At 58.6% G+C, this 23,679-nt stretch overlaps 1 protein-coding gene across 3 annotated transcripts in view; it reads left to right on the top strand.

Annotated features, from left to right (window-relative positions):
* The window catches only part of UROC1 (urocanate hydratase 1), a 41,659-nt gene that overhangs the window by 10,047 nt on the left and 7,933 nt on the right, over positions 1 to 23,679 (top strand). For 2 of the 3 annotated variants that reach the window (XM_082637194.1, XM_082637192.1), the window contains exons 2-17: positions 4,807 to 4,937; positions 5,612 to 5,705; positions 6,542 to 6,601; positions 6,895 to 7,023; positions 7,131 to 7,192; positions 10,466 to 10,532; positions 10,619 to 10,762; positions 11,744 to 11,832; positions 13,671 to 13,733; positions 14,065 to 14,244; positions 15,114 to 15,211; positions 15,374 to 15,446; positions 16,467 to 16,588; positions 16,933 to 17,003; positions 19,627 to 19,725; positions 21,242 to 21,341. In XM_082637194.1, coding sequence (XP_082493320.1) covers positions 4,906 to 4,937; positions 5,612 to 5,705; positions 6,542 to 6,601; positions 6,895 to 7,023; positions 7,131 to 7,192; positions 10,466 to 10,532; positions 10,619 to 10,762; positions 11,744 to 11,832; positions 13,671 to 13,733; positions 14,065 to 14,244; positions 15,114 to 15,211; positions 15,374 to 15,446; positions 16,467 to 16,588; positions 16,933 to 17,003; positions 19,627 to 19,725; positions 21,242 to 21,341 — 1,483 coding nt within the window. In that variant the 5' untranslated portion in view covers positions 4,807 to 4,905. The remainder of the gene's footprint in view (positions 1 to 4,806; positions 4,938 to 5,611; positions 5,706 to 6,541; positions 6,602 to 6,894; positions 7,024 to 7,130; positions 7,193 to 10,465; positions 10,533 to 10,618; positions 10,763 to 11,743; positions 11,833 to 13,670; positions 13,734 to 14,064; positions 14,245 to 15,113; positions 15,212 to 15,373; positions 15,447 to 16,466; positions 16,589 to 16,932; positions 17,004 to 19,626; positions 19,726 to 21,241; positions 21,342 to 23,679) is intronic. The other variant, XM_082637193.1, reaches the window with a different exon arrangement.

Genomic DNA, 23,679 nt, shown 5'->3' with positions numbered 1-23,679 from the left:
GGGGGCCACTCTTCATCGCGGTGCGCGGGCCTCTCACTATCGCGGCCTCTCCCGTTGCGGAGCACAGGCTCCAGACGCGCAGGCTCAGCAGCCATGGCTCACGGGCTTAGTTGCTCCGCGACATGTGGGATCCTCCCAGACCAGGGCTCGAACCCGTGTCCCCTGCATTAGCAGGCAGATTCTCAACCACTGCGCCACCAGGGAAGCCCTTGACATAAGCGTTTAAAGGTAGTTTTAAGAGATAAGTCAAATACTATAACGTTTTATAATCTTTTGGTGTCTCCTTCCGGACACGTTCTATGTGCGCACAAGGCGTGTGTGTCCATACGTCTTAAAGCATAAGTGGAAGCTTTCCATACAGGCTGGTGTCTTCTGAGGCTGTTCCTTGTTGGTGCGTTTGCAGCTGCCCCATTGTTTGAACTGTTGTGGTTTTTCGTGGTTTGGGTGAACGAAAACGTGTTCCACTCTTTGTTGTTCTTTAAGTGGATTTCTGTTGAAACGCAGAGGATGGTCTGGCTGCCGCGTTTCAGTCACTGTGGGACTGTAGTGCAGAGGGAGGGTCTCGTCACATCCTGTTAGAAACGTCCTCGGCATCCCCACTCCCCCACGTGCAGCTTTTCTTACCAAAGCGTGCCTCACCCTCAGGGGCTGTGCAGGACCTGAGATCCCAGGTCTGAAGACCTCCCACCACTGCTGACCATAATCCTCAGCTTCTTGAGGGTGGGGTTCTGTGGGGCTCACTTCTGGGTCTTCAGCGATGCCAGAGCTGTTTGTTGAATGAGTGAACAAGAGCATGTGCTAAGCACCCGAACCAACACCCTCCAAGAGTTCAGCGGGCAGGAGAAACCTAGGAAAGCTTCTTGGAGGAGGTGGTCTTGGCACCAGGGCCAAGGTTCCCAGACTTGGAGATCTGAGAGGCGAGGCATCTGGGACAGGAGGCAGTGAGCGGAGATGCAGAGACGGGCCTGTGCAAAGTAAGCGGGGGTGGACGAGGCCCCGCGTAGGCCCAGGCTGGGTGCCGACCTCAAGAGCCAGGCCCAGCCTGACTACTAGGGGGCCTGGATGCCTACCAGTGTGCACTGTGTCAGGAGCCCAGGAAGGTCTCGGAGCAGAAGTGTGAGTTGCTGCTTGGCATGCTGCCCACAGAGATCGAGGGCTGGTGCAGAGCTCCTAGCAGGGCAGGTGGACAGGGGCCCGGCCTGGAGGCCATGAGTGTGCAGACGGTCGTCCTGGCAGCTGGCCCCCCAGTGGCCCATGTGTGCCAGGTGCCGGGTGAACAGCCCTGTGAGGTGGGGGCCATCTGCTCATTTTACAGAAGAGGAGGCTGAAGTTCAGAGAGGTGAGGTGTGCAGGCTGGAAAAGACAAGGGGAGGGCTTCTCCCCTCAGAGCCTCCTGAAGCACCAGCCCTGCTGCATCATTTTCCAGCCTCCAGAGGCGCCTGCGTTCCTGGGCTCCTGGGCCCATCCTCTGTCCTCAAAGCTGGCGGCACAGCGCGTTGAAATGCCTCTTTCTCACTCTGAGCCTCCCCCCTGCTCTCAGAAGGACGCTTGTAATTACTAGGGCTGACCTGGATGGCGGGGTCATCTCGCATCTCAAAATCCTCCCGTCATCACATCTGCGAAGTCTCTTTTGCCAGGTAACATAACATATCCTGGGGAATAGGGTGTGGACAATTTTGGGGGCCATAATTCTCTCCCCCATCCCATCAGGCACCCAGAATTCTCCAGCCCAATGGCTGAACACGGGACTTTTATAAAATAATCCCATGACCCTAAGGGTACAGGCCACTGAGCTTGTCCGCTTCTTACGCCTGTGAGGTCAAGGTCGGGAGATGGAGGTCTCTAGAATTCTGTCCAGTTTATGTGCCTTAGATACTTCTGATTTTGCCAGTAAGAGCCCACCGGTAACTGCGTTCTATGATTAACAGGCCACAATCTCACCTGTGAAAATCCACGTGCTACGCAGCAGGCCCTCCGGGGCAGACCTGCCGTGGAGCTCAGGTGGTAGCACTGCAGCTCGAGCGCCAGCTGAGCCCGGGGGTGCATCCCCAAGGGTGGCCCCCACGGGCTCTTCCTGGCAGCCTTTGAAGTAAACTGAAGACCTTTTAACGAGGAAGCTGCAAAGCTGGGGAGGGGGACAAGCAAGAACTGCCCCAGGCTCTGGCTTGTGTGTCTGTCTTTACAGGGACAGGAGGGCGCAGCGCTGTGTGCTGGGCCGTGCGTGTTACCTCATTAGCCGTTCCAGCGACACGGCCAAGCTGGCGCCCCGAGAGATGCAGAAACAGGCGGGCGGCCTCCCGGGCTGGTCCAGCCGGTGCTTAGCAGGGCCGGGTAGGCAGCTGTGCCTGCCTTTCCGAGCTCATTGGGAAACCGTCCCGCCTCTCCACCTGGCCTGTCCTCATGGGGCCTCCTCTGCGGAGGCCGCCTCTCTTCCCCCCGGGGGCAGGTCACACGCCTGTCCGAGTTGCATTTTCTCGTCCTGACTCCGAGAACTGCCCCCATTCACAGCTTGGAGTATTGAATCCAGGCCAGCAGAGCTGCTGCTTTTTTAATTGTTTCACTCAAGAAATAGTCACTGCAGGCCTGTTATGTAAATTCAGACACAGAAGATAAAGTTCTTGAACAAAAGTATAATAGAAGACAACTTTGCTGAACTAGTAAAAATGTGAAATTTCAGATAAAAAGACAGTTTATCGTTGAAAGGACAAAAAGAAACCCCAATGTAGAATAGTCCGCATGAAGACATATCCGGGCTAATTTTCTGAATTTCAGGGATAAAGAGAAATTCACCAATCCTGAGATGGAAATTGTACACAAGGAGAAATAGCCCACCAGCTGTGAAGTGGGCTTAGGGGGTCGGAACCGGTATTCGTTAGAAAATTAAATAAAAGAAGCTACAGTTGGGTAGGATGTATTAGGGCCCGTGTAGTAAGGCCAAGCCTCCCGTGGAGTGTGTGTGGCTTTTGAAACTTTTCTGTAAATGTTCAGTTTCTCTTGGCGAGCTCTGATTAGAAGCTGTACACTGATAGAAAAAACCACCCAACCTCTGCTTCGAGGTGTAACATGGACCCCAGAGGCCCAGGCCGAGGCGACTGGGCACGACCTCCAAGGGCCCAGCCCTCCTGACCTCTGGCGCACGCCTAGCCCTTCCTGCCCTTGAAGCCGTGTCCCTGGCCTTCTGCAGCATGTCTGGCCTCTTCCCCTCCCGCCCTGCTGCTGCGCGTGGCTTGCACGTGCCTCCCCGGGGGTCCCCGGACAGCAGCAGCAGCTGGGAACCCGTCAGAAGCGTGAGTCAGAGACGCTGCAGGCGGGCCCAGCCCTCCGGATGCGCCCGACCCTCTGGGCGATTCTCAAGTCTGCTGGAGTCTGAGCACCTCCTGTGGACATATTTCTAGTCGCCTTTCGGTTTTTCCAAGAGAGCAGGGATTACGTGCCTTTATTCCACGTGGACCTTAAAGCGGGACTCGCTGTGCAAACCTTTGCAAGTTCCCGTCACTCCTGAGCTGGAGTTGGCCTTGGCTCCTTCCTGATCCACCCTCCGCCTCCTCTCTCCTCCCACCCCACGTGCCTCCAGGCCCCCAGTGACACCCTTGTCATGCTGTGCTGGACCTCAGGGCACACGGGACAGGCTGTCCTCCTCCTGGGCCTCTGCCCTCGGCTCCTGGCCGGGTCCCGGCTCTCTCTCCCGGGCTGGCCCTCCGCCCCGCCTGCCCACATGCTGGTGTCCTCAGGGCCCAGGCCGGGGCCATAGGCTCTTCTCCTGTCACCTCTGCCCACCCGTCTTCTCTGAGGCTCACACTGCCGCCCCCTCGGTGGACCCGTGACGAATGAATACGTTCACACCGGCTCCTCATCAGGCCCCCAAAGCGGTTCGTTCTCCAGGGTCAGCTGGTTGAAGGAATGGCCTCGACGTCCACCCCGACACAGGGTCGTCACCCCGCGCCCCCAGCCGCAGGCTCCTGCCGGGTGGTGGGGGGGGGGCGCTGTGAAGGGTCTGCCGGGCCCCTGGCCCTGCTTGAGCTCAGCGAGACTGATGGTGGGCAAGGAAACCACCATTGGTGAAGCGGCCGAAGATGCAAAACCTGGCTGGGAGAGAAGCATGGGGGTGCTGAGGGTCAAGACGGCAAGGTCAAGGCGGGCCCCCGAGGACGGGCGTCTGGACTGGGCCTTCGAGGAGGGGGCTTCCCAGGAGGCAGCTGGCACGGGGGCTGGGGCAGCGGGAAGGGAAGGAGCCAAGGCGCCGAGGCCGAACAGGAGCACGAGGGCCGCCTGCAGAAGGCTGACGGGTGCAGGAGTCGGGCCGCTCTCCACGGTGCGATGAGAAGGCTTAGGCACTTCTTCCTGCTCTTGGGCGCCTGTCCCCGGCTTCAGGCACTGCCCCGGGCCTCCCGGAGCTGTGTGCCACCCGAGGCTACCGGCCACGCTGGGTGCTGCTCCACACTTGCCCAAAGAGCCTCCGGCCCCGGCTTGTCAGCTTGCCCTCCCCTTGAGTCTGCACCTGCCGCTGTAGCCACAGGCCTCGGGGCAGCCCCTCTCTGGTCCTTGCCTTGGGTCAAACAGCCTGGTCCCCCGGTGAGCAAGAAGAGGGAGGGACTCGAGGGCTGCCGACGGGAAGCAAGAAGGGTAGTCAGGGAAGGCTTCCTGCAGGAGGCATCACGGTAGGCTGGCCTGGGGCGAGGACCAGGCAGTCTCCGGACGGGGCCCTGGGTTTCTGAGTGGAGCAGAGGCAAACCCAGGTGGGGAGCTCTTGGCCTGGAGGCCGCGCCCCCTGCCATCCTCACCTCTCTCCCCTGCCCCCACCCCCAGCTGGCACTGAGGAATGCTCTCCGGTACTTCCCCCCGGACACCCAGGAGCTGCTGGCCCCCGAGTTCGCCCAGGAGCTGCGACTGTATGGGCACATCTACATGTACCGCTTCTGCCCCGACATTGAAATGAAGTGAGTGCTGCGGGCACAGCTTCACAGGGGCCCAGAGTGGGAGGCTCCCTGGAGGGACCCTGCTGGGAGTCAGGAGACAGTGAGGGGGAGGTCCAGGCTGTTCCCACTAGGAGGCCCATGGATGCATCTGCCCTGGGCCGGGCTTGGGGCTGCAGCCAGGTCCGGGCAGGAGGATGTGCCTTCCTCACCGGCCCCAGGAGGTGCTGCCCCTGCCCGGGTGTCACACTCTGAGCACCCTTGTTCTTGGAAACGCCAGAAGCGCAGACTGCCTGGAACGACCCCGCAAAGCAGGGGCCACGTGCCCCCGCTCCTGTCTGGGCCTGCTGGCCTGGCACCCACCACAGAATTGGTACCCAGGAGCACTGATGGCCTGAAGGAAAGGACGGATGAATCAAGTCCACCTGGAGGAGAGGCTTCAGTTTTGCTCTGAAGTCCGCTTTATCCCAGTTGGAGCCTGCCCACTGGGGAGGGAGGGCGGCCTGGCTGGGAAGGGCCCGGCACAAAGCAGGAGGGCCTTTGGAACCACCTCCTGCTGGGAGTTCCAAGGCGCCTTCTGCGGGATGCCAGGGCTTGCTGTCCACCTCTGCGCCCAGCCCAGGCTGGGCCCAAGCTTTAGCAGGAAGGAAGCCTGTGCCCGCCCATCGTCAGGCCTGGCAGCTGCATCCCCTTTGCAGGGCCTACCCCGTGGAGCAGTACCCCTGCCGGACGAGAGTGGCTGCAGCTATCATGCACATGATCATGAACAACCTGGACCCTGCCGTGGCCCAGGTAAAGGCCAGGAAACGGGGGCCAGGGGCCAGCAGTGGAAACGGAATGGGAGAAACACATGAAATGCTCTCAAGCTTTTTATTGAGAAATAATGATAGATTTGAGGGAAGTTGCAAAGACAGTGCAGAGAGGACATCACCCCCTTCTCAGGGTGCCCCCAGCAGCTGCATCTTCGGTGACTACGGTGCAGCATCGGCACCACGACACCAGCGTTGGTACGACAGGCACGCGTGTAATTTGACATCTTCTAATAGCCACACGCAAACTGAAAAGAAACAGATTTAATACTGTAGTTTGTCCCAATATATCCAAAATGTTATCCTTTAACATGTAATCATCAATATAAATATTTTGTAGTGTTTTTTTCCTACTAAATCTTTGAAACCAGGGGTATATTTTACCCCTAGAGCTTGTCAGACAGGCTGTGGCTCAAGTGCTCAGTGGCCACACATGCCTTTCCTGGCGTCCTTGAGCACCAGTCTGTACCTCTGACACCCATATTCAAGGAAGGTTAGGCTTCGGGGGTCCCTGAGTATTTTACTTGAGGGTGAAAGCGTCCTAGGATGTGACCATTCCAGGTAGTGGCAGGAGCTTCCTCAGCCCCGGCCCCGGACAGACCCCTGACACTGACCCCAGACCCAGCTCTGACGCTCACCGCAAGCTGAGCACTTACCCGGTCACACGTGGGCCGCTGTCCCCGGGCCCTGCCCCTTCTGGCTCCTCCCCTGCCCCCCACTCGTCCCTCGGGGGCTGTCGGCCACCTGGCCCCTGAGCCCGGCGCAGGCAGGGGCCTCCCTTCCAGGCCCGCGTCTCAGACAGCGTCGTGTCCTCCCCAGTTTCCCCAGGAGCTCGTGACCTACGGAGGAAACGGGCAGGTGTTCAGCAACTGGGCTCAGGTACGCTGGACTGTGTGGCCTGGCCCCGCCCTGACCCCAGGCCTTTCTTCCCCCGCGTCCTCTGGCCTGGAAGCACCTTACAGACCAGGCTCAGGACTCGGGCTCTGCCACCCTGATGCCTGAGATCCCAGTCCTGGGGGCTACTTGGGGACGTCGGAGGTCCTGAGGGAGAGCCACTGGAGGGTAGAGGGCTCCGGGCAGGACGGCTAGGGCCTGGGGGCAGGGGGGGGGGGACTTGGGGCTGGCGCAGGGCCCCCGCTCACAGAGCCCCCCGTGTGTCGCTCTCCCCGCAGTTCTGGCTGACGATGTCCTACTTGTCCCAGATAACAGAGGAGCAGACGCTGGTCATGTATAGCGGGCACCCCCTGGGCCTCTTCCCCAGCAGCCCCGGGGCCCCGAGGCTGGTCATCACCAACGGGATGGTGGGTCCCAGGGCAGCGGGGAGGGCCAGGTGCCCGCACACCCGCCCAGCCATCGTCCCCAAGGGCACGGCGCTGCCCCCAGCCCTCAGCCCAGCCCTCTCGTGCAGGTCATTCCCAACTACTCCTCCAGGATGGAGTACGAGAAGCTCTTTGCCATGGGGGTTACAATGTAAGTGCTGTTTCACCTTATGTTATGGCCTTCGCCAGGCTTTATTACAAAACAACGCAGCAATAGTAACTACAACTTGGAAAAGCCCTCACAGTCAAAGCTCTATAGCACGGTTTCGCATTTATGTATTTCCTGCTAGTTTTCATAGATACGCCTACAATTTTCATATAGGTGTGAGCAAGTGAACGTACAGTTTGAATCCTACTTTTGCAACAATTTACTCTCGGTTTCAAACATACAGAAAATTGACAGAATTAATAGGGAACACCAAGATTCTGTGATTAATACGCTACTCAGTTCACTAGATCTCCTGTCTGTCTGTCTATCCATCTCTATATCCACGATCATTTTTCTGATGCGTCTCAAAGTAAGCTGAAAATATTGTTGCCTGGAATTCAGTATTTGTCCATAATTTTTTTTCTTTTTTAATGTTTGTTTATTTATTTGGCTCCGTTGGGTCTTAGTTGCAACATGCAGTATCTTTAGTTGCGGCATGAAGACTTTCTTAGTGGCAGCATGTGGGCTTCTTAGTTGCGGCATGCGTGTGGGATCTATTTCCCTGACAAGGGATCCAACTGGGACCCCTGCATTGGGAGCACGGAGTCTTAGCCACTGGACCGCCAGGGAGGTCCCCACAGTTTTTTTGGTCTTGAAGTGAAATTTACATGTCACGAATGCACAAACACACACATCATGTGCTCCGTTCTGTGAGCTCTGCCGATGCGTGTGTCTGTGCAGCCCCTGAGCACGCTGTCACATTAACGCTCCAATTGGAGGTATTCCCTCAGGTGTTGTAGAAGGAGCCACAGTGAGAAGGGAACCTCCTCCCGCCCAGACGCCCCAATTCACAGCGTCTCCTGTGTCCTGCCCGACATCCCGTGTGTGTGCGGACGCTCGGCGGGGGTGACTCGACAGCCAGGGACAGCGCCCTCTGCACCTGTCCCCGCCTCGGGATTCGGGCTGACTTGCTCGGTTTCACCGGCAGTGCTCAGTTGCGCTGTTATTTATTTAGCTCACTTGACACCTGGTTTGGGTTGTTCCCGGTGTTCTGGGAATGTAAAGAATGCGACAGGACATCCCTGACCTGCACGTGTTTGTGGGTGTCTGGGAGCGGTGCGCTGGCATCGTAGCACGTAAAGTGTGAGCAAGTCTGCCATGCTGGGGGCCAACCCGCTGGGCCTCAAGCTGATAGCCTATGAATGATTGTCATCATGGCTGCCGCCACTTGTTGTAGGATTTACAGAAGCCTCTGAGCTAGGAGCCCTTATTAACCCATTTTGTGGAGGAAGAAACTGAGGCTCAGAAACCCAATTACCTTTTTCCTTCGTCATAAGTAGTTACTGTTATTATATAATAAGTTGCTGTTACTATTAGTTATTATGAGGCCTGACGACCTCTTCTGTACCAGTGGGAGCAGAGGGATAGTCGGCATCCTGAGTGTGGCCATGGACCAGCCCCTGTGCTCCTGTCCTGCAGGCTCAGGAGAGAAGTTTAAAAGGGCAGAGCTGCAGAGTCAGACCTGGTCTGGCTGCCCCTGAGTGCTGAGCCCAGGCGCTGCGAGCAGTTGACCAAAGTCAAGGTGCAAATCACCATAGAGGTGGGAAGGGGTTACCTGTATAAGGAATCTGAGAACTGCTGACCAGGGCAAAGCCTTTTCACCATCAGGCTGACAAAAATGGAACTGGTCCCCTCTGTGGTGGGGGGTACGTGGGGGAACAGGCAACCAGAGGCTGGGGTGTCAAGGTCTATACAGCAAGGCTGGGGGAGCGGGAGGGCCACATCCAGTGACTGCGGTCAAAGTCCCAAATGGAGACAACTCTGACCCCATGATTTTACCCCCAAGAGTGATCTCAGGATCAGCAGCAGTGGATCGCGTGAGACAAAGGATGGAATCAGAAGGACTCAAAATCGGTTCCCAGCCCTGCCGTGTGTCCCTGTGCGACCTTGGAACTCAGATCCTATCTGTAAAGGCGACATGGGTGGCGGCCACCAGGGAGCACGCCCTGCGGTGGGGTCTGATGCTTTCACCCGCCTCCCTGGTAGATATTTATCATATCAGCATGATTCTCTTACGTCCTGTCATATTCACACAAACTTGCAAGGCAAAGGTCATGACTCCCCATTTTTTGGAAGAGGAAGCAGAGGTTCTAATGGTCCAGTGCTTTGTCCCAGTTATGGGACAGGCTTGGCATTCAGATCTGCGAGAATCAGGATCCACCCTGATCCAGAGGAGAGAACGTCCAGAAAGTGGCTGGGGGACAGCAGCCTCCAGGGTCTCCTGATGTCAGTGGTCCTCAGGGAAGAGTAAAACTAAGGCAACAGCAAAATTTCCCAAAACGTTGCCAACATCTCAGATGTTGGATAATTATCATCTGATGCAAACAGGAGTGCTTATGCCCTGCTGGTGACAGTCACTCTGGAATGTGATGCCATTAGTATTTTAAATGTTTGCACTGATGCCCTGGCACCCCATTCCTGGATTCTACCCTGGAGGGCACAGCAGGGCCAGGGAGGTCGCTTACTGCAGCCTTGTCCTGTGGCCCAGCCGAGCCGCCCGCCTGACCAACAGGGAGAGGGGACATCCTGTGACCTCTGACGGGGTTGACTGTGGAGCCACGAAAGGTCTGTGGGTGCTGACATGGAAAGGCCCCTATAGGCCTTGTGTCTGGGGGAAACACAGCTCCAGAAACAGTGACTACAGGACAAGGCCATTTATGTAATGGCAGTGACCGCTCACACAAAACTAACGCCGTTCGCTGGACTCGGCCCTGCATGCGGCACGCGAGTCTCTGGTGTCCCCTGACGGCTGGCAGAGCTCCCCTGCCCGGCCCCGGTGAAGGTGTCTGGACGTCCCGGGACCGGAATCCCGCAGGCTGTCCGGATTCGGGGTGTTGCCGGGAGGCCGCGGCCCTTTCCGCCCTGTGTTCCCCCAGCCCCGGGTCTCCTCCTGCAGGAGCGGCTCAGCTCCCCCAGCTTTGGCCACCACGGGAAGGCGTGGTGACTCACCCTCACCTGGAGGTGCTGGGTCATGTCCGCTCTTGTCCATGTGGCTAAATGTTCCCCGGTGATTTGACTACAGTTTTTAAGAGAATGAAACCTGTCTGCGCACGGTCTGGGGGGGACCAGAAGTGGGGGGCTGTGGCCTTTTCTAGAGCTTTCTTTTGTCTCTGAAGGAGAAGGCAGTGCTGCACTTGGGGTGATGACAGTGCGTTCTAGGCCGTGTGCAGTGGGGCGCCAGGCACCGGCTCACCCCGCTTCCCCCTCTGTGGGCAGGTACGGCCAGATGACGGCGGGCAGCTACTGCTACATTGGTCCCCAAGGCGTCGTCCACGGCACAGTGGTGAGAGACAGGCCACGCCTGCCCACGGGCCTGGGGGTGGACAAGCTGGTGTGGATCGATCGTGAACCCGAGGGCTTGCCCTGCAGCTCACCATCCTGAATGCCGGGCGGCGCTACCTGGGCGTCCAGGACCTGGCCGGGAAGGTCTTTGTCACCTCCGGGCTCGGCGGGATGAGTGGGGCTCAGGCCAAAGCTGCCGTCATCGTGGGCTGCGTCGGCGTGATTGCGGAGGTGAGCTGGTGGGAACGCCTCCCCGCCCTCCCCCAGAGCCCCCCACCCCCACCTGCCCCCTCTTCTCTCGCCCTCACCCCCCAAGCCTCCCAGCCTGGGTCCCCAGGGCAGCGAACGCCCCTGCCTTCCAAGTGCCCATCACCTGCCAGGGCCAGAGCCTGCCTACACTCTGCCGTGAAACCACCACCCTGAGGCCTGGCTTCCCTTGCCCCCGGGCCCTGGAGTACAGCCTGTGAATAAGTGAGCCAGGCTTCCCCATAGCGGACAGAGCGCTGGGTCGGGGGAGAGCCGGGGAGAGCGCAGGAGCCTTCCCTCTGGCTCTGGGTTCCTCCGGCAGGAAGAGAGGAAGGGAGCGGAAGAGGAGGGGCGGCCGTGAGGAAAGCATGGGGGCGCGTGCCCGTGGGGTCTGCACTTGGCCGACAGTAAGCCTGTGACACGCACAGGTGCACTTGTTAGGAGCTCACTTGGCTGCAGGTGACAGAAAACCCAACGAGAGCAGCTTACACAAAGAGGGTTTTATTTTTCTCATGTAACCAGCAGGGCTGGCATTGGCTCAGCAGCTCAATGTCAGGGTCAACATCTCTAGATTCTCTTGGGCTTCCCTCGTGCACACACAAGTGGCTGCCCCAGCGCCAGCCATCCCATCTACATCCAAGGCAGGGAAAAGGAGAAGTGCCAGCTATGGCTGACTCTCTTTTAGCAGGAAAATAATGCCTTAGAAACTCCTTCTTTTACTTCATCAGTCAGTATGGGATCACATGGACGTTCTTATGCACAAGGGAGGCTGGAAGCGGTGGGAGGGCGGCTGTGATTAGGTAGGATGTGATTCATCCCCTGGGGCCGAGCACAGCGACACCTTGAGCAAAATCCAGGCGTGCTGATGCAAGACATGGGGGGGAGTAAGTGCTGACAGCAGCTCGTAGGGTCTGCCTGGCCCTGTTGGGAAAGGGGGTGATCTCCACCCGTGCCTCGTGGTCCCAGGTGGATGGAGCGGCCCTCGTAAAACGCCACAAGCAAGGCTGGCTGATGGAAGTGACCGACAGCTTGGACCGCTGCATTGAAAGACTCAGGTACAGTGTCCGGCTCGGGGGGAGACCGGGCTGGGACCTTCTAAATTTCTGCTTCTCGCTGGTCCCTTCCACGAGCGTGGGGGAAGCCCGTGTGCATCGTGGTGCCCATACACGTGGCGTGACAGACTTCAGTAGTTTTCTCGGTGACCCTGACGCTCAGCCACAGTTTTGCAAAAGCATGTCTTGCGTTTCTCCCCGTGGAGCCTCAGTGCCCAGCCCGGAGCCTGGTGCACAGTAGGGGCTGCTTGGATCTGCTCAACCCCTGGGAGGTGGAGCTTCTCAACAGGACCCCGTCAGGTTCTGCAAGGCCCGTCCTCCTCCCCAAGGGGGCCACGGCTGGTCCTGTGGCGCTGGGCCCCTCCCCGCTGCGTGCCGTCTCCTCAGCTATCTCAGTGGGGACGGGGCAGGGCTTCCCTGGAGGCCACTGATGAGGCGCCCTTTTCGAAGCATCCTCTCAACGAATTTGCTCTGCAGAACTGAGCCCCGTGTGGGGAGTTCGCCTGTGCACAGGGGGCTCCACCTGCTGCAATTAGACTCGCCCAAGCTCTCCACGGGGCTTATGTAAAAATGTTCAAAGACACACAGAGTGTGAGAAATATTCCCATTACCAAGACTGGATACTTTATGGACATAGATCTTTGAAAACTGGCAGAAAACGCTCCGTTAATCACAGGAGAAGTTCCAGCCTCCTAGTGTGGCCTGAAGGGTCCCGCCTGATCTGGCTCCGGTCCCGGGGGTGCATCTGGTGCACACGTGCCCACTCGCACACACGCACATACACACTCGCACACTCACACACACTTTCAACCACTGTGACATTTCTGTCATCTCTAAATATCCCTTTTCCGTCTGCTGGCTCCCTCTTGTCACACAGTTTGGGTGCTTAATTCCACGGTCACACGTATGAACACACACGCAGTCCAAATCAGTGTAACAAATGCTTTAAGCAGCCGTCTGGTCACATTTCTGCTCCCCGAGATGCAGAGATGCAGATGGGAATGGTGACCCTCCCATGTCTGTGGGGCTTTCGTGTTTTCAAATCTTCTGTTTCCCCCAAATATGCTTTCAGTTTTTGTCCTTTTATTTTTCCAAGTAATGTTTGTTTATTTATTTATTTATTATTATTATTTTTGCTGCATCGGGCCTTTGTTGCTGCGTGCGGACTTTCTCTAGTTGAGGCGAACGGGGGCTACTCTTCATTGCAGTGCGCAGGCTTCTCATTGCAGTGGCTTCTCTCTGTTGCCAAGCACGAGCTCTAGGCGCGCGGGCTTCAGTAATTGTGGCTCACGGGCTCAGTAGTTGTGGCTCACGGGCTCTAGAGCGCAGGCTCAGTAGTTGTGGTACATGGGCTTAGCTGCTCTGCGGCATGTGGGATCTTCCTGGCCAGGGATCGAACACCTGTCACCTGCATTGGCAGGCAGATTCTTAACCACTGTGCCACCAGGGAAGCCCCGCAAATAATGTTTAGAGTCATCTTTAGGGACACCTGCAACTTAAGGATCGCCTTGAGTGAGCTCTACACAGACCCCTGTTAGGGTCCTCGCAGCAACAGCCCTAATTCTGCTAATCGAATTCTACACCTTGGGGTGGGGAGGGATTGTCACCTTTGCCAGCCAGTCCTCCCGAGGGCATTCAAGTCTGCTATTCTCCTCAGGCCTGGGTCCTCAAAAGACACACCTCATGGGTCCCTGCATCTCAGGCCTAGGCTCACACATGGTGCTTTGGGTGTCTCCTGGGCCTTCTGCATCCCCACCAGCTTGGGGCCTGTGTGTTGGGGTGGGTAGCCGTGGGCAGGTGCAATGGGGCCGTCTGTGCTGCCCTGCCCTTGCCCCTTCCAGGGAAGCGAGGAAGAGGAAGGAGGCCCTCAGCCTTGGATACCATGGCAATGTGGTGGATCTTTGGTAAGTGGGGGGAGTTGGCAGCCTTGGGGACACCGGGTGAGCCCCCCCAGCCAAGGTCCCGGGCCAGGTGCTCCCGGGACACAAGGCTTCCAGTGTCAGCTTGCGGCTCTGCTCTCAACCTTCATGGCCCGGATCCTGGCCGAGCTCACGGCAGCCTTTGCCCAGCCAGGCAGCCCTCCCGCCAGGGATCTTTCCAGAGGGAAAGCAGGATGAGCCTCCATGCCTGACTACTGGACGTGTGGACTGGGAAACGCTGCGTGCCCCCCTGGCTGGACCCTGAGCTCGGGCCCCGGCACTGCCTGCCCTGCCCTGACCACCTGAGTCTCCCCAGGGAGCGCCTGGTCCGTGAACTGGACACGACGGGGGAGCTTTTGGTGGACCTGGGGTCAGACCAGACGTCCTGCCACAACCCGTTCAACGGTGGCTACTACCCCGTGCAGCTGGGCTTCGCAGAGGCCCAGAGCGTCATGGCCTCCAACCCTGCTGCCTTCAAAGCCCTGGTCCAGGAAAGGTGATGCAGGTCCCAGGGCTGCTCGGGGGAGGGATGGGGGCACACATGGCCTGCAGGAACTTTGGACTGGGAGGCTCTGGCCTCTGCCCAATTCTCCTGGGGCAGCTGTGTGTCCTCGGGCAAGACCCTTAACCTCTCTGGGCCTCGGTCTCTTCCTCTGTCACACGGGGTCATGGGCTCCCTGGCCTGTGGGTATGTTGGGGACAGACTGGGGTGACATTTGCAAAACACTGGGGGCAGCTTCCAGCACGTGTGAGTGCTGAGTAGGTGCTGGTGGAGGGGAGCCTGAGGCGCTTCTGCAAGGGGCAGTTGCTTATTCAGCACTGAGTCTGGCCCCGGCACCGGGCTGGCTGGCTGACGACCCGACCCGTAGGCGCTAATTTAGGGGCTGCCTGCAGGGTCCTGAAAGCGGGGGGGGGGGGGGGGGGGGGGGGGGACCTGAGGAGCCAGCAGGGACGGGGGCTTCCAGGAAGGAGGTGCTGGGGGAGGAGCCAGCAGGGGGTGGAGCCAGCAGGGGTGGGGTCAGGTGGCTGGAGCCAGGAGGGGTGGGGTCAGCAGGGGTGGAGCCAGGAGGGTGGAACCAGGAGGGGTGGAGCCAGTCAGGGGTGGTGTCAGCAGGGGGTGGAGCCAGGAGGGGTGGGGTCAGCAGGGGGTGGAGCCAGGAGAGGTGGAGCCAGGAGGGGTGGGATCAGGTGGGGTGGAGCCAGGAGGGGTGGAGCCAGGAGGGGTAGGGTCAGCAGGGGGTGGAGCCAGGAGGGGTGGGGTCAGCTGGGGGAAGACTCAGCAGGGAGGTGGGGCTCGTGGGGTTCGGCTGCGGTTACAGCCCTGGCGGGCAGTGCTGAGCTGACCACTGACCACACCTCTCGCAGCCTGAGGAGGCACGTCTCGGCCATCAACAGGCTGGCCCAGGAGAACTTCTTCTTTTGGGACTATGGCAACGCCTTCCTCCTGGAGGCCCAGAGAGCAGGTGAGAGAGAAAGGAGGGGGGTCCCCTCTCTGCAGGCCTCGCGGGCGGGGCAGTGTGGCTGGTGGGTTGGCTCCACGTGTCCCTTCTGGAAGCTGGCCCTGCCAGGGCCTTGGTCTCGCTGGGCCTCGGTTCCTCCAGGTGATGCTGGGTCTCTGTGCACAGGGGCTGACGTGGGGAAGACGGGCGCCAACAGGACGGAGTTCCGCTACCCCTCGTACGTCCAGCACATTATGGGGTGAGTGGTGGGCCCTTCCAGCGTCTTTCCTAGACATGCAGGTCTGAAGATCTCCTTCTCTCCCCACTGCTCAGGCCACGTGCTGAGGCCTACATTCGGCCCCAAGTGGTCATGTCACCGGTTCACGGGCTTTCCACCCCAAAATGCAGGGGGAAAGGAGCTGGAAACAAGAGACCCTGTGCAGGGCCTCAGGGAGAGAACAGGATCGGCCACGCCCGAGCCCCGAGTGGGCGGCCGAGGGCCTGATTCCTGCAGCCCGTGTGCTTTCCTGGCCACGTGGGCCGGAACAAGCTGGGACCAGGGAGCGGCCGGAGGGAGAGGACAGGGTGGAGTTCGGGCCTGAGCCGCTGGGGTTGGGTGGGGTGGGGAGCAGCCCCAGATCTGCGCCGGAAGGGACCCCCGGGGGGCGAGAGAGGCCCGCGTCCTTCTGAGGTTCATTGTGGGAGGGGAGGGGCCAGAGTTGGGCCAGGGCCACTGGGGTGTCCCCAGGGGGCAGTGGGAAGGGAGCCCAAGAGGGGCTGGGTGGGCGCGTGAGCCCAGGGAGGCCCCTGCATTCCTCTGCCTGGAGTCCCCTTGGAAGGTCAGCCTACTTAAAGCAGATTTGGCTTTAAATTTATTGTGTTTCCCAATATTTAGTTTCAGTTGCCTGGTTTCCAGGTTGTCTCCAACAGCAATTTAAGGAATTTCTGCTTGTCTGTGTCCTAGCTCCCTGCTCCTGCAGCCAGAGGTGGTACAGCTCTGAGAGGGGTACCGGGAGCTGGGGGAGAGGACACCGAGGGGACAGAGTGGGGTGGGGGAAGTCACCGTCCAGTTCGTGGCTCAGGGGCTTCTGGCAGCAGTTGTGGACACCGACGCCCCACTCACTACACAGGCCCCCACGAACCACCGCCTGGCGCACGGCCCTCACCTCCTCAGTTCTGGAGCCCCTGCGGCCTCGCCGACCATGGACCATGGTGACCCCAGCCAGGGGGTGCAGCCAGCCTGGGAAGCCTCCAGGTGACAAGCCTTTTGCCCTTGCAGGGACATATTCTCCCAGGGATTTGGGCCTTTCCGCTGGGTGTGCACATCCGGGGACCCGCAGGACCTGGTGGTCACGGATCAGCTGGCCACGTCAGTGCTGGAGGAGGCCATTGCTGGTGGAGGTGAGGCTGTTGGTCGGAGATGCTGGCGGACGGGTGACCCCCAGAGGCTCTGATAGACACCTGCCTGGTGGTGCTGGGCAGCCTGGACACACGGTCCCCTGCCTGGCCCCGTTGATGGTGCTCTGGCTTCCTGTAGCTGCCCCTGTGTCCATCTGCACCGTCCCCTCGTGTCCAGGCCCCTCTGCGTCTCCACGTCGCAGCTCCTCCAGGCCATCTGTGGCTCCGTCTGTGGACACAGACAGGTGCCTCTGCCCTGCAGCCTTCGCGAGGGAGGGTCTGTGCCGCCCCCCACCGTGGGGCAGGGGCTCCCCGTGCTTGTGACACCCTTTCCCCTCTCCCTGCAGTGAATCCGGCTGTGGAGCAGCAGTACGTGGACAACATCCGCTGGATCCGGGAGGCCTCCCAGCACCGGCTGGTGAGGGCTCAGCCTGGAGGGGGCAGGGTGGACAGCTGGACCGTGCCCGGGGTGAGGTGCTGCTTGCCACCTGGGCCAATTCGGTGATGTCCCCACTGGCCACCTCACCCAGGAGCCGCTGGACAGAGAAGCCCAGGACCTTTCAGAAGGGGGCCTGGGCTCCGGGGCAGGCTCCCCTCACTCCCCTGCTGGGCCCTGGAGCCAGGTCTCCCGGCTCCCCCGCTGTGTGGCCTGGGGTGAGTGGCTTGGCCTCTCTCAGCCTCCCGTCCCATCTGCACGGTGGGGATGCTGGAGGCGGCGCGTGCCCCCTGGCTGTGGTGTGGGGCTTGGAGCAGGCCCTCTGATGCTCTGCGGCGCCAGGGCTGGGGGGACGGGCGTTTCTGTGACTGTGAGAGTGACCACCAGTCGGATGACTCGAGGTGGGGACTGGTCTACCCGGCCCTGTCAGAAGGGTGTCTCTGACGAGCTGACTTCTAGACTCAGGTCTCAGTGGGGTTGGGGACTGGGTGGGGGGAGTGACAGTGGGGGAAGCAGAGGGGTCAGGCAGTGCACAGGCCTGAGGAGACAGCCAACCGGATGCACCAGGGCAAAGTGAGAAATGGGCGTGTGGGTCACAGGCCTTTGGCCACAGACCCTGATGGCCAGATGCCGCCACCACATCTGGACCAGTGGGTCCTTGGCCTGGGCTTCAGCCAGGCCTGCCCCGAGCTCTGAGCCCCATCTCTTGGGCTTCCTGGTACAGCCCTGTCCGCCCAGGCTGCCGCCACCTCCGGGCCGTGGTCACAAATGCGTTTCTCCACAAAAGCCTTTATGCCAGCCACCTGGAACCTGAGACGCCCACGGCTGTCGCTGTTGGACTTGAGGGCATGGGCCCGGGAGGGTGGGGCAAGAGGTGGAGATGGGGGCCCGTCCAGGGAGGCCCAGAGAGGGGGGGCACGACCACTGAGAAGGGGCCGGAAGGGATGCGGGGCTGAGGGTGTGTGGGCGGCCAGCTGGACGCCGCCCCAAGCCTGCGAGCGGGACCCTCTCTTTGTGTTTGAGTTAAAGTTACTTGGACATTATGTCTTTCCCCCTTGTTTCAGCTTGTGCTCCCCGCTCCCTCCATCCCTCCCCCCACACTCCCTCCCTCCGTCCCTCGTCTCCTGATAGCTGGTGATCACAGAAGGTTGTCCTTTTAACAGTTTAATTATTTCTTCTAACGTACACTCTTGACAAAGCTGGCAATACTGTGTCAGTTCCTCCCATTTTCTGTTTGTGAATCCAGGAAATCTGAAAGGTTGCCCTGCTGGTTTATGGTACAGTTTTTCCTAAAGGGTTCGAGGCAGCTGGCGCAAATAAAGTAAGGCCTTTGGGTGGAAAGCAGGAGGCCGAGGAAGCCACAGGCTGACCGAGAGGCTGGCATGCGCGGGCCTCCTGTGGACGCCCCCCACCCACGCTTCACCCCATCCCTGGGCGGCTGAGGGAAACACCTGCACCCCCTTTGGAGGGTCCAGGGTTTCTCAGTCTCAGCACCGCAGACATTTGGGGCCAGATGAATTTTTGATTGTGGTAAAGACACATAACATAAAATTTACCATTTGAACCATTTTTAAGGTACAACTCAGTGGCATTAAGCACATACACACTGTTGAACAACCATCACCACCGTCATCTCCAGAACTTTCTCAGCTTCCCCAGCTGAAACTCTATCCCCGTCAGACACTAACTCCCTCTCCCCTCCCCTGTCCTTTTGCGTCTGGATTATTTCAGTGAGCACACGTCCTCGAGGTTCATCCCTGTTGTCACATGTCAGGATTTCCTTCCTTTTTAAGCTGAATCACATTCCCTGTGTGTATGGACCACACCTTGTCTATCCATCACCAGCCGTGGACACTGGGTTGCTTCGCCCTCTTGGCTACTGTGAATGATGCTGCTATGAACGTGGGCGCTCATACCTGTTCGAGTGCCTGGGGGCTGGATACTCTTGGTCACGGGGACCATAGTCCAGCAGCGTCCCTACCCGTGCCAGCAGCACCCAAGATGTCCACAGTCGTCCCCAGATGTCTCCCGGCTGAGAGCCAGTGTGCTAACGGCGACTGCTGTGCTGGCAGCGACAACCCTAACGTGGCCAGTGGTTCATTTTCGGGAGCCTTTGTTTCCCGCAGTGACCGCCCCCCGGCTCCAGAGGGGCTGCCTCCTGGTGGCGGTGCGCAGGGGCTCAGCCTCCCCAGCCCATTTCCTCACCTGTGAAACGGGGCCTGTGATGAGCACAGTAGCGTCTTCCTCACAGACTCACTAAGGAGATTCTGGGTGCCAAGCTGGAGCAAGGCAGACACATCAAAACCGCCTTTTGGGGTGCTGGGGTTACTCTGGTTGGAAGGGTCGAGCGGGGTGACGCCCACAGGAGGTGACATCCCCGGAGACAGGCGAGTCAGGGTCCCGGAGGCCCCTGGGGGTTAACCCTGCGGGGATGGGTCAGGAGGGACATCTGGGGGCCCGGACTGCACGTGGACACGCGGGGCAGGACGTGCGTGCTGGACTCTAGAGCCGTCTCTCGCCTCCCTGGAGGCGGCCGTCTGACTGCTGGTGGACGTGTCCCCCGAGCCTCCCCCACATCAGTCAGCTCTCACCCTTCTCTCTGCAGGTGGTGGGCTCCCAGGCCAGGATCCTGTACTCGGACCAGAAAGGCCGTGTGGCCATCGCCGTGGCCTTCAACCAAGCCATTGCCCGTGGGAAGATCAAGGTGGGCTGTCCTGTGCTTGGGCGGGGCTCCCCCACCTCCCCACCAGGCCAGCCCAGGCCCGGGCGGGAGGAGGCCCGTCCTCAAACCCAGGCTGTGACGACCCGGTCCCTGCTGTGTGACTTTGGGCAGTCAGGGGCCCCCTCTGAACCTCTTATCAGAAAAGAGGCTCCCGTAACCTCAAAACGTGGCTTTCCCACGAGTGGTTCATGTGGCTTTGTTAATTGTCCCTTTCAAACCATGACAACCTTCCCTGCTTTTCCCCGTTTCCCTCCTGGTCAGCCCTGCCCACCTCGCTCGGTGCATGTGCACTTCCTGACAGCGCCTTAGTCCTCCCTTCCGGCCCTCCTTCCCTCTTCCCTCCCTCCCTCCCTCCTTCCCTCCCCCTCCCTCTTTCCCTCCCCCTTCCCTCCCCCTCCCCTTCCCCTCCCCTTCCCCCTTCCCCTCCCCTTCCCCTCCCCTTCCCCCTTCCCCTCCCCTTCCCCCTTCCCTCCCCCTTCCCTCCCCCTCCCCTTCCCCTTCCCTCCCCCTCCCCTTCCCCCTTCCCCTCCCCTTCCCCTCCCCTTCCCCCTTCCCCTCCCCTTCCCCCTTCCCTTCCCCCTTCCCTCCCCCTTCCCTTCCCCCTTCCCTCCCCCTTCCCTTCCCCCTTCCCTCCCCTTCCCTCCCCCTTCCTTCCCCTCCCCTTCCCCTTCCCTCCCCCTTCCCTCCCCCTCCCCTCCCCCTCCCCTTCCCCCTTCCCTTCCCCCTTCCCTCCCCCTTCCCTCCCCCTTCCCTCCCCCTCCCCCCTCCCCCGTCTCTCCTTCCCCCCCCCCACTCCTTCCTAAGCACCTCCTGGTGCCAGCCTTGCGGCAACACTGCTGTGCAGAGGACAAGGTAGACAGGGTCCTGCCTGGTGCTGGTGGAGGGACACTTGGACATGCAGGCAAAGGTATCGATTCAGGGGATCTCAGTGGTGCCGAGCTATGTGAATAAAGTGAGTGAGGTGACATGTGGGGCGACAGGTCAGGATGGCCTTCTGCCTTGCAGACGCAGAGCAGAGGCCTGAGTATCCAGAAGGTGCCGGAATACTGCACAGGTGGTTCAGGGCAAAGGTGAAGACGGGGAGCATACTTGGCCTGTTCAAGGGCAGGGCAGCTCCTCGGACACTGAACCCGTGAAACCCCGAGACCTCTAGTGCCGTCGAAACACCAGGCTGTCCCTTACAGCCCTGTGACATTGGGGAGGTGTCCTGCTCTCTCTAGGCCTCAGTTTTCCTCTCTATAAAGTGGGTGTGATGACAGTGTGGGTGGGGTTGAGGAGACTCGGAACCAGCGCCTGGAGAGCACACGGGGCTCCGGGCGGCCGCAAAGTGGGTCTCTGAGCAGCCACAGGGGCAACAGAAACCCTGTGCTTCCTCCCGCCAGAGGTCTGCTTTTCAGGGGAATCCGAAGGGCGTCGGGTGTGCCCTGTCCCTTGATCTCTGCCCTGTGCTGGGCAGTGGACACTGGTAGCTGACCTCTTGTGTCCTCCCACACTGCAGGCACCGGTGGTCCTGAGCCGAGACCACCATGACGTAAGCGGCACAGACAGCCCGTTTAGGGAGACCTCCAACATTTGCGACGGCTCTGCCTTCTGTGCGGGTGAGGAACACAACAAACTTAAACTTTTTCTCTGTTGGATTTTATTTAACAATCAAGTGATTCATTCGGTCGGTTGTGGTGTTGCAAAAAAGGTGCTGGCATCTGAGAGGCATGGCACGGGGTGACCAGCCCAGGACGGAGGGGTCCTGGGATGCGGGCTCGGTTGTAAACCAGGGCGGGTGCCAGGTGGACCAGCTAGGCGGATGCCCAGGACCCGGGTGCACTTGGCCCCGACCCTTGCTGGTGATCCTCAGAAGGTGCTCACCTCCTGCGGCCTGCGTTCAGGCAGGGACTGCTGCTGCTGCAGCCACCGTGATTGTTACTGTTACCCCAGAGCTGCTGCGTTCCGGTCCTGGGGGGCTTTCTGGCTCCCAGCACCTGCACTCCTCCCATTATGGACAGGATCCCAAGGGAAGGAGGTGCACGGTCAGGAACACCATCCACATCGCTATGCTTTAAGGGATTGGTCTATTTCGTCTAAGTTATGGAATTTATGAGTTTAGAGTCATATTCCTCCATTATCTTTTTAGTGTCTGTGGGGTCCACTCCGTCATTCCTGATGTTGGTCATTTGTGGCTTCTTTCTTTCTTTCTTTTTTCTCTTTGGCTGCTGTGGGGCTTGAGGGATCTTAGCTCCCTGACCAGGGATTGAACCCATGCCTCCTGCAGTGGATGCATGGAGCCCCAACCACTGGACCGCAAGGGAAGTCCCTGTGTCTTCTTTCCTTTTCCTTTATCAGTCTGGCTAGAAGTTTATCATTTTTATTGATATTCTCAAGAAGCTTTTAGTTTAAATGATTTTTAAATTGCTTTTCTGCTTCCAAATTCATTGATTTCTCCTCTAATCTTTAGTATGATCTTCTTCCTATTTGGGTTTAATTTGGTCTTCTTTCTCTGGTTTTATGAGGTGGAAGCTGAGGTTACTGATTTTAAACCTTTTTTCTTTTCTAATAAAAGTATTTTAATGCTATGAATTTCCCTCTAAACAGTGCTTTAGCTGCATCCTACACATTTTTACATAATATATTTTTATTATCATTCAGTTCAAAATATTTTAAATTTCCTTTGAGACATTCTCTTGGACCCATGAGTCATTGAGAAGTATCTTTTTAAATTTTCAAGTTGGGGGAGATTTTTCTGATACCTTTCTGTTACTGACTTTTGATTTCATTCCAGTATAGTCTGAGAGCTTACTCTGTATTCATTCTGTTCTTTTAAATTTGTTAAGGGTTGTACTGTGATCCCGAACGTGGTCCATCTTGGTGCACTTGGGAAGAAGGTGTATTCTGTGGTCACTTGGGGGCTTGTTCTTTAAATGTCAATTAGGTCAAGTCAGTTGGTGATGCTGTTCCTGTTGTCTAGATCCTTACTGACTTTCTGCTGACTTGTTTCATAAATTACTGACAGAGGGGTGATGAAGTTCCCGACTGTGTTTGTGGATTCGCCTGTTCCCTTTTCAGTTCTCGTCCACTTTGCCGTGTGTGTTTTAGAGTTGTGTTGTTCAGTGTGCCCTTGTTTAGGTTTATTGTCTCTTCTTGGAGAGTTGACCTCTTTCTCATCGTGTGATGTCCCTCTTCATCCCTGATAGTACCGCTGGCTCTGAAGTCCTCTGATGTCAATGTGGTTTACATTCGTACCCTTTGGCCATGGTAACAACGTACCACAGACTTAGAGGCTGGAAACAGCACAGATGTGTTCCCTCACAGTTCTGAGGGTTTGAAGTCTGAAGTCAGTTTCTCAGGGCTTAAGTCGAGGTGCAGGCAGGGCTGTGACGTCTCAGGAGGCTGCAGGGGAGAATCTGCTCCCTGGCCTTTTCCGGGTCCTAGAGCTGCTTTTCTTGCATCTCATAGCCCTGCACTAGGAGGAAAGCATTCCCAGGACCCCCTCCTCTTCTCTGTGGGCACAAGTCGGGGTTTGGAGGAAGAGCCCCCAGGAGGTGCCGACCCCTCCTGTCCGTGTCCCCAGGGGCCTCCGTCTCAGGCATGCTCAGGCTTGTCATTCAGCGAGTCCTTAGACACAAGTGAGGCACGGGTTCCATTTTCTGTGCAGGTGCCTGCCTCCCCGCAGAGTTCTGGTTAGTTGGCCACCCTGGGACCCCAGGCCTCTGATGGGCCAAGGACAGTTGGTAATTTGCAGCTTGCCCCCCAAACTTTAGTGTGTTTGCTCTAAGGGTGCGACTGACGCTCTTTGTCACCTGAGCTAAAGCTGCCACCACATCCTTTGTCCTTCATGCTTCTGGGCGCTGTACCTGGCACTTGGTGCCAGAGAGAAGACAGCAGGGGGCGACAGTGCTCGTCGGGCACTTGTTCATTGTCCTGCTTTGCTTGGCTCTGAAAATA

The sequence above is a fragment of the Mesoplodon mirus genome, assembly GCF_964341445.2.
Source record: "Mesoplodon mirus genome assembly, chromosome: 12".
Taxonomy (NCBI): Eukaryota; Metazoa; Chordata; class Mammalia; order Artiodactyla; family Ziphiidae; genus Mesoplodon; species Mesoplodon mirus.
Note: the sequence above shows the minus strand (reverse complement) of the source record. Positions and strands in the feature narration are given on the sequence as shown.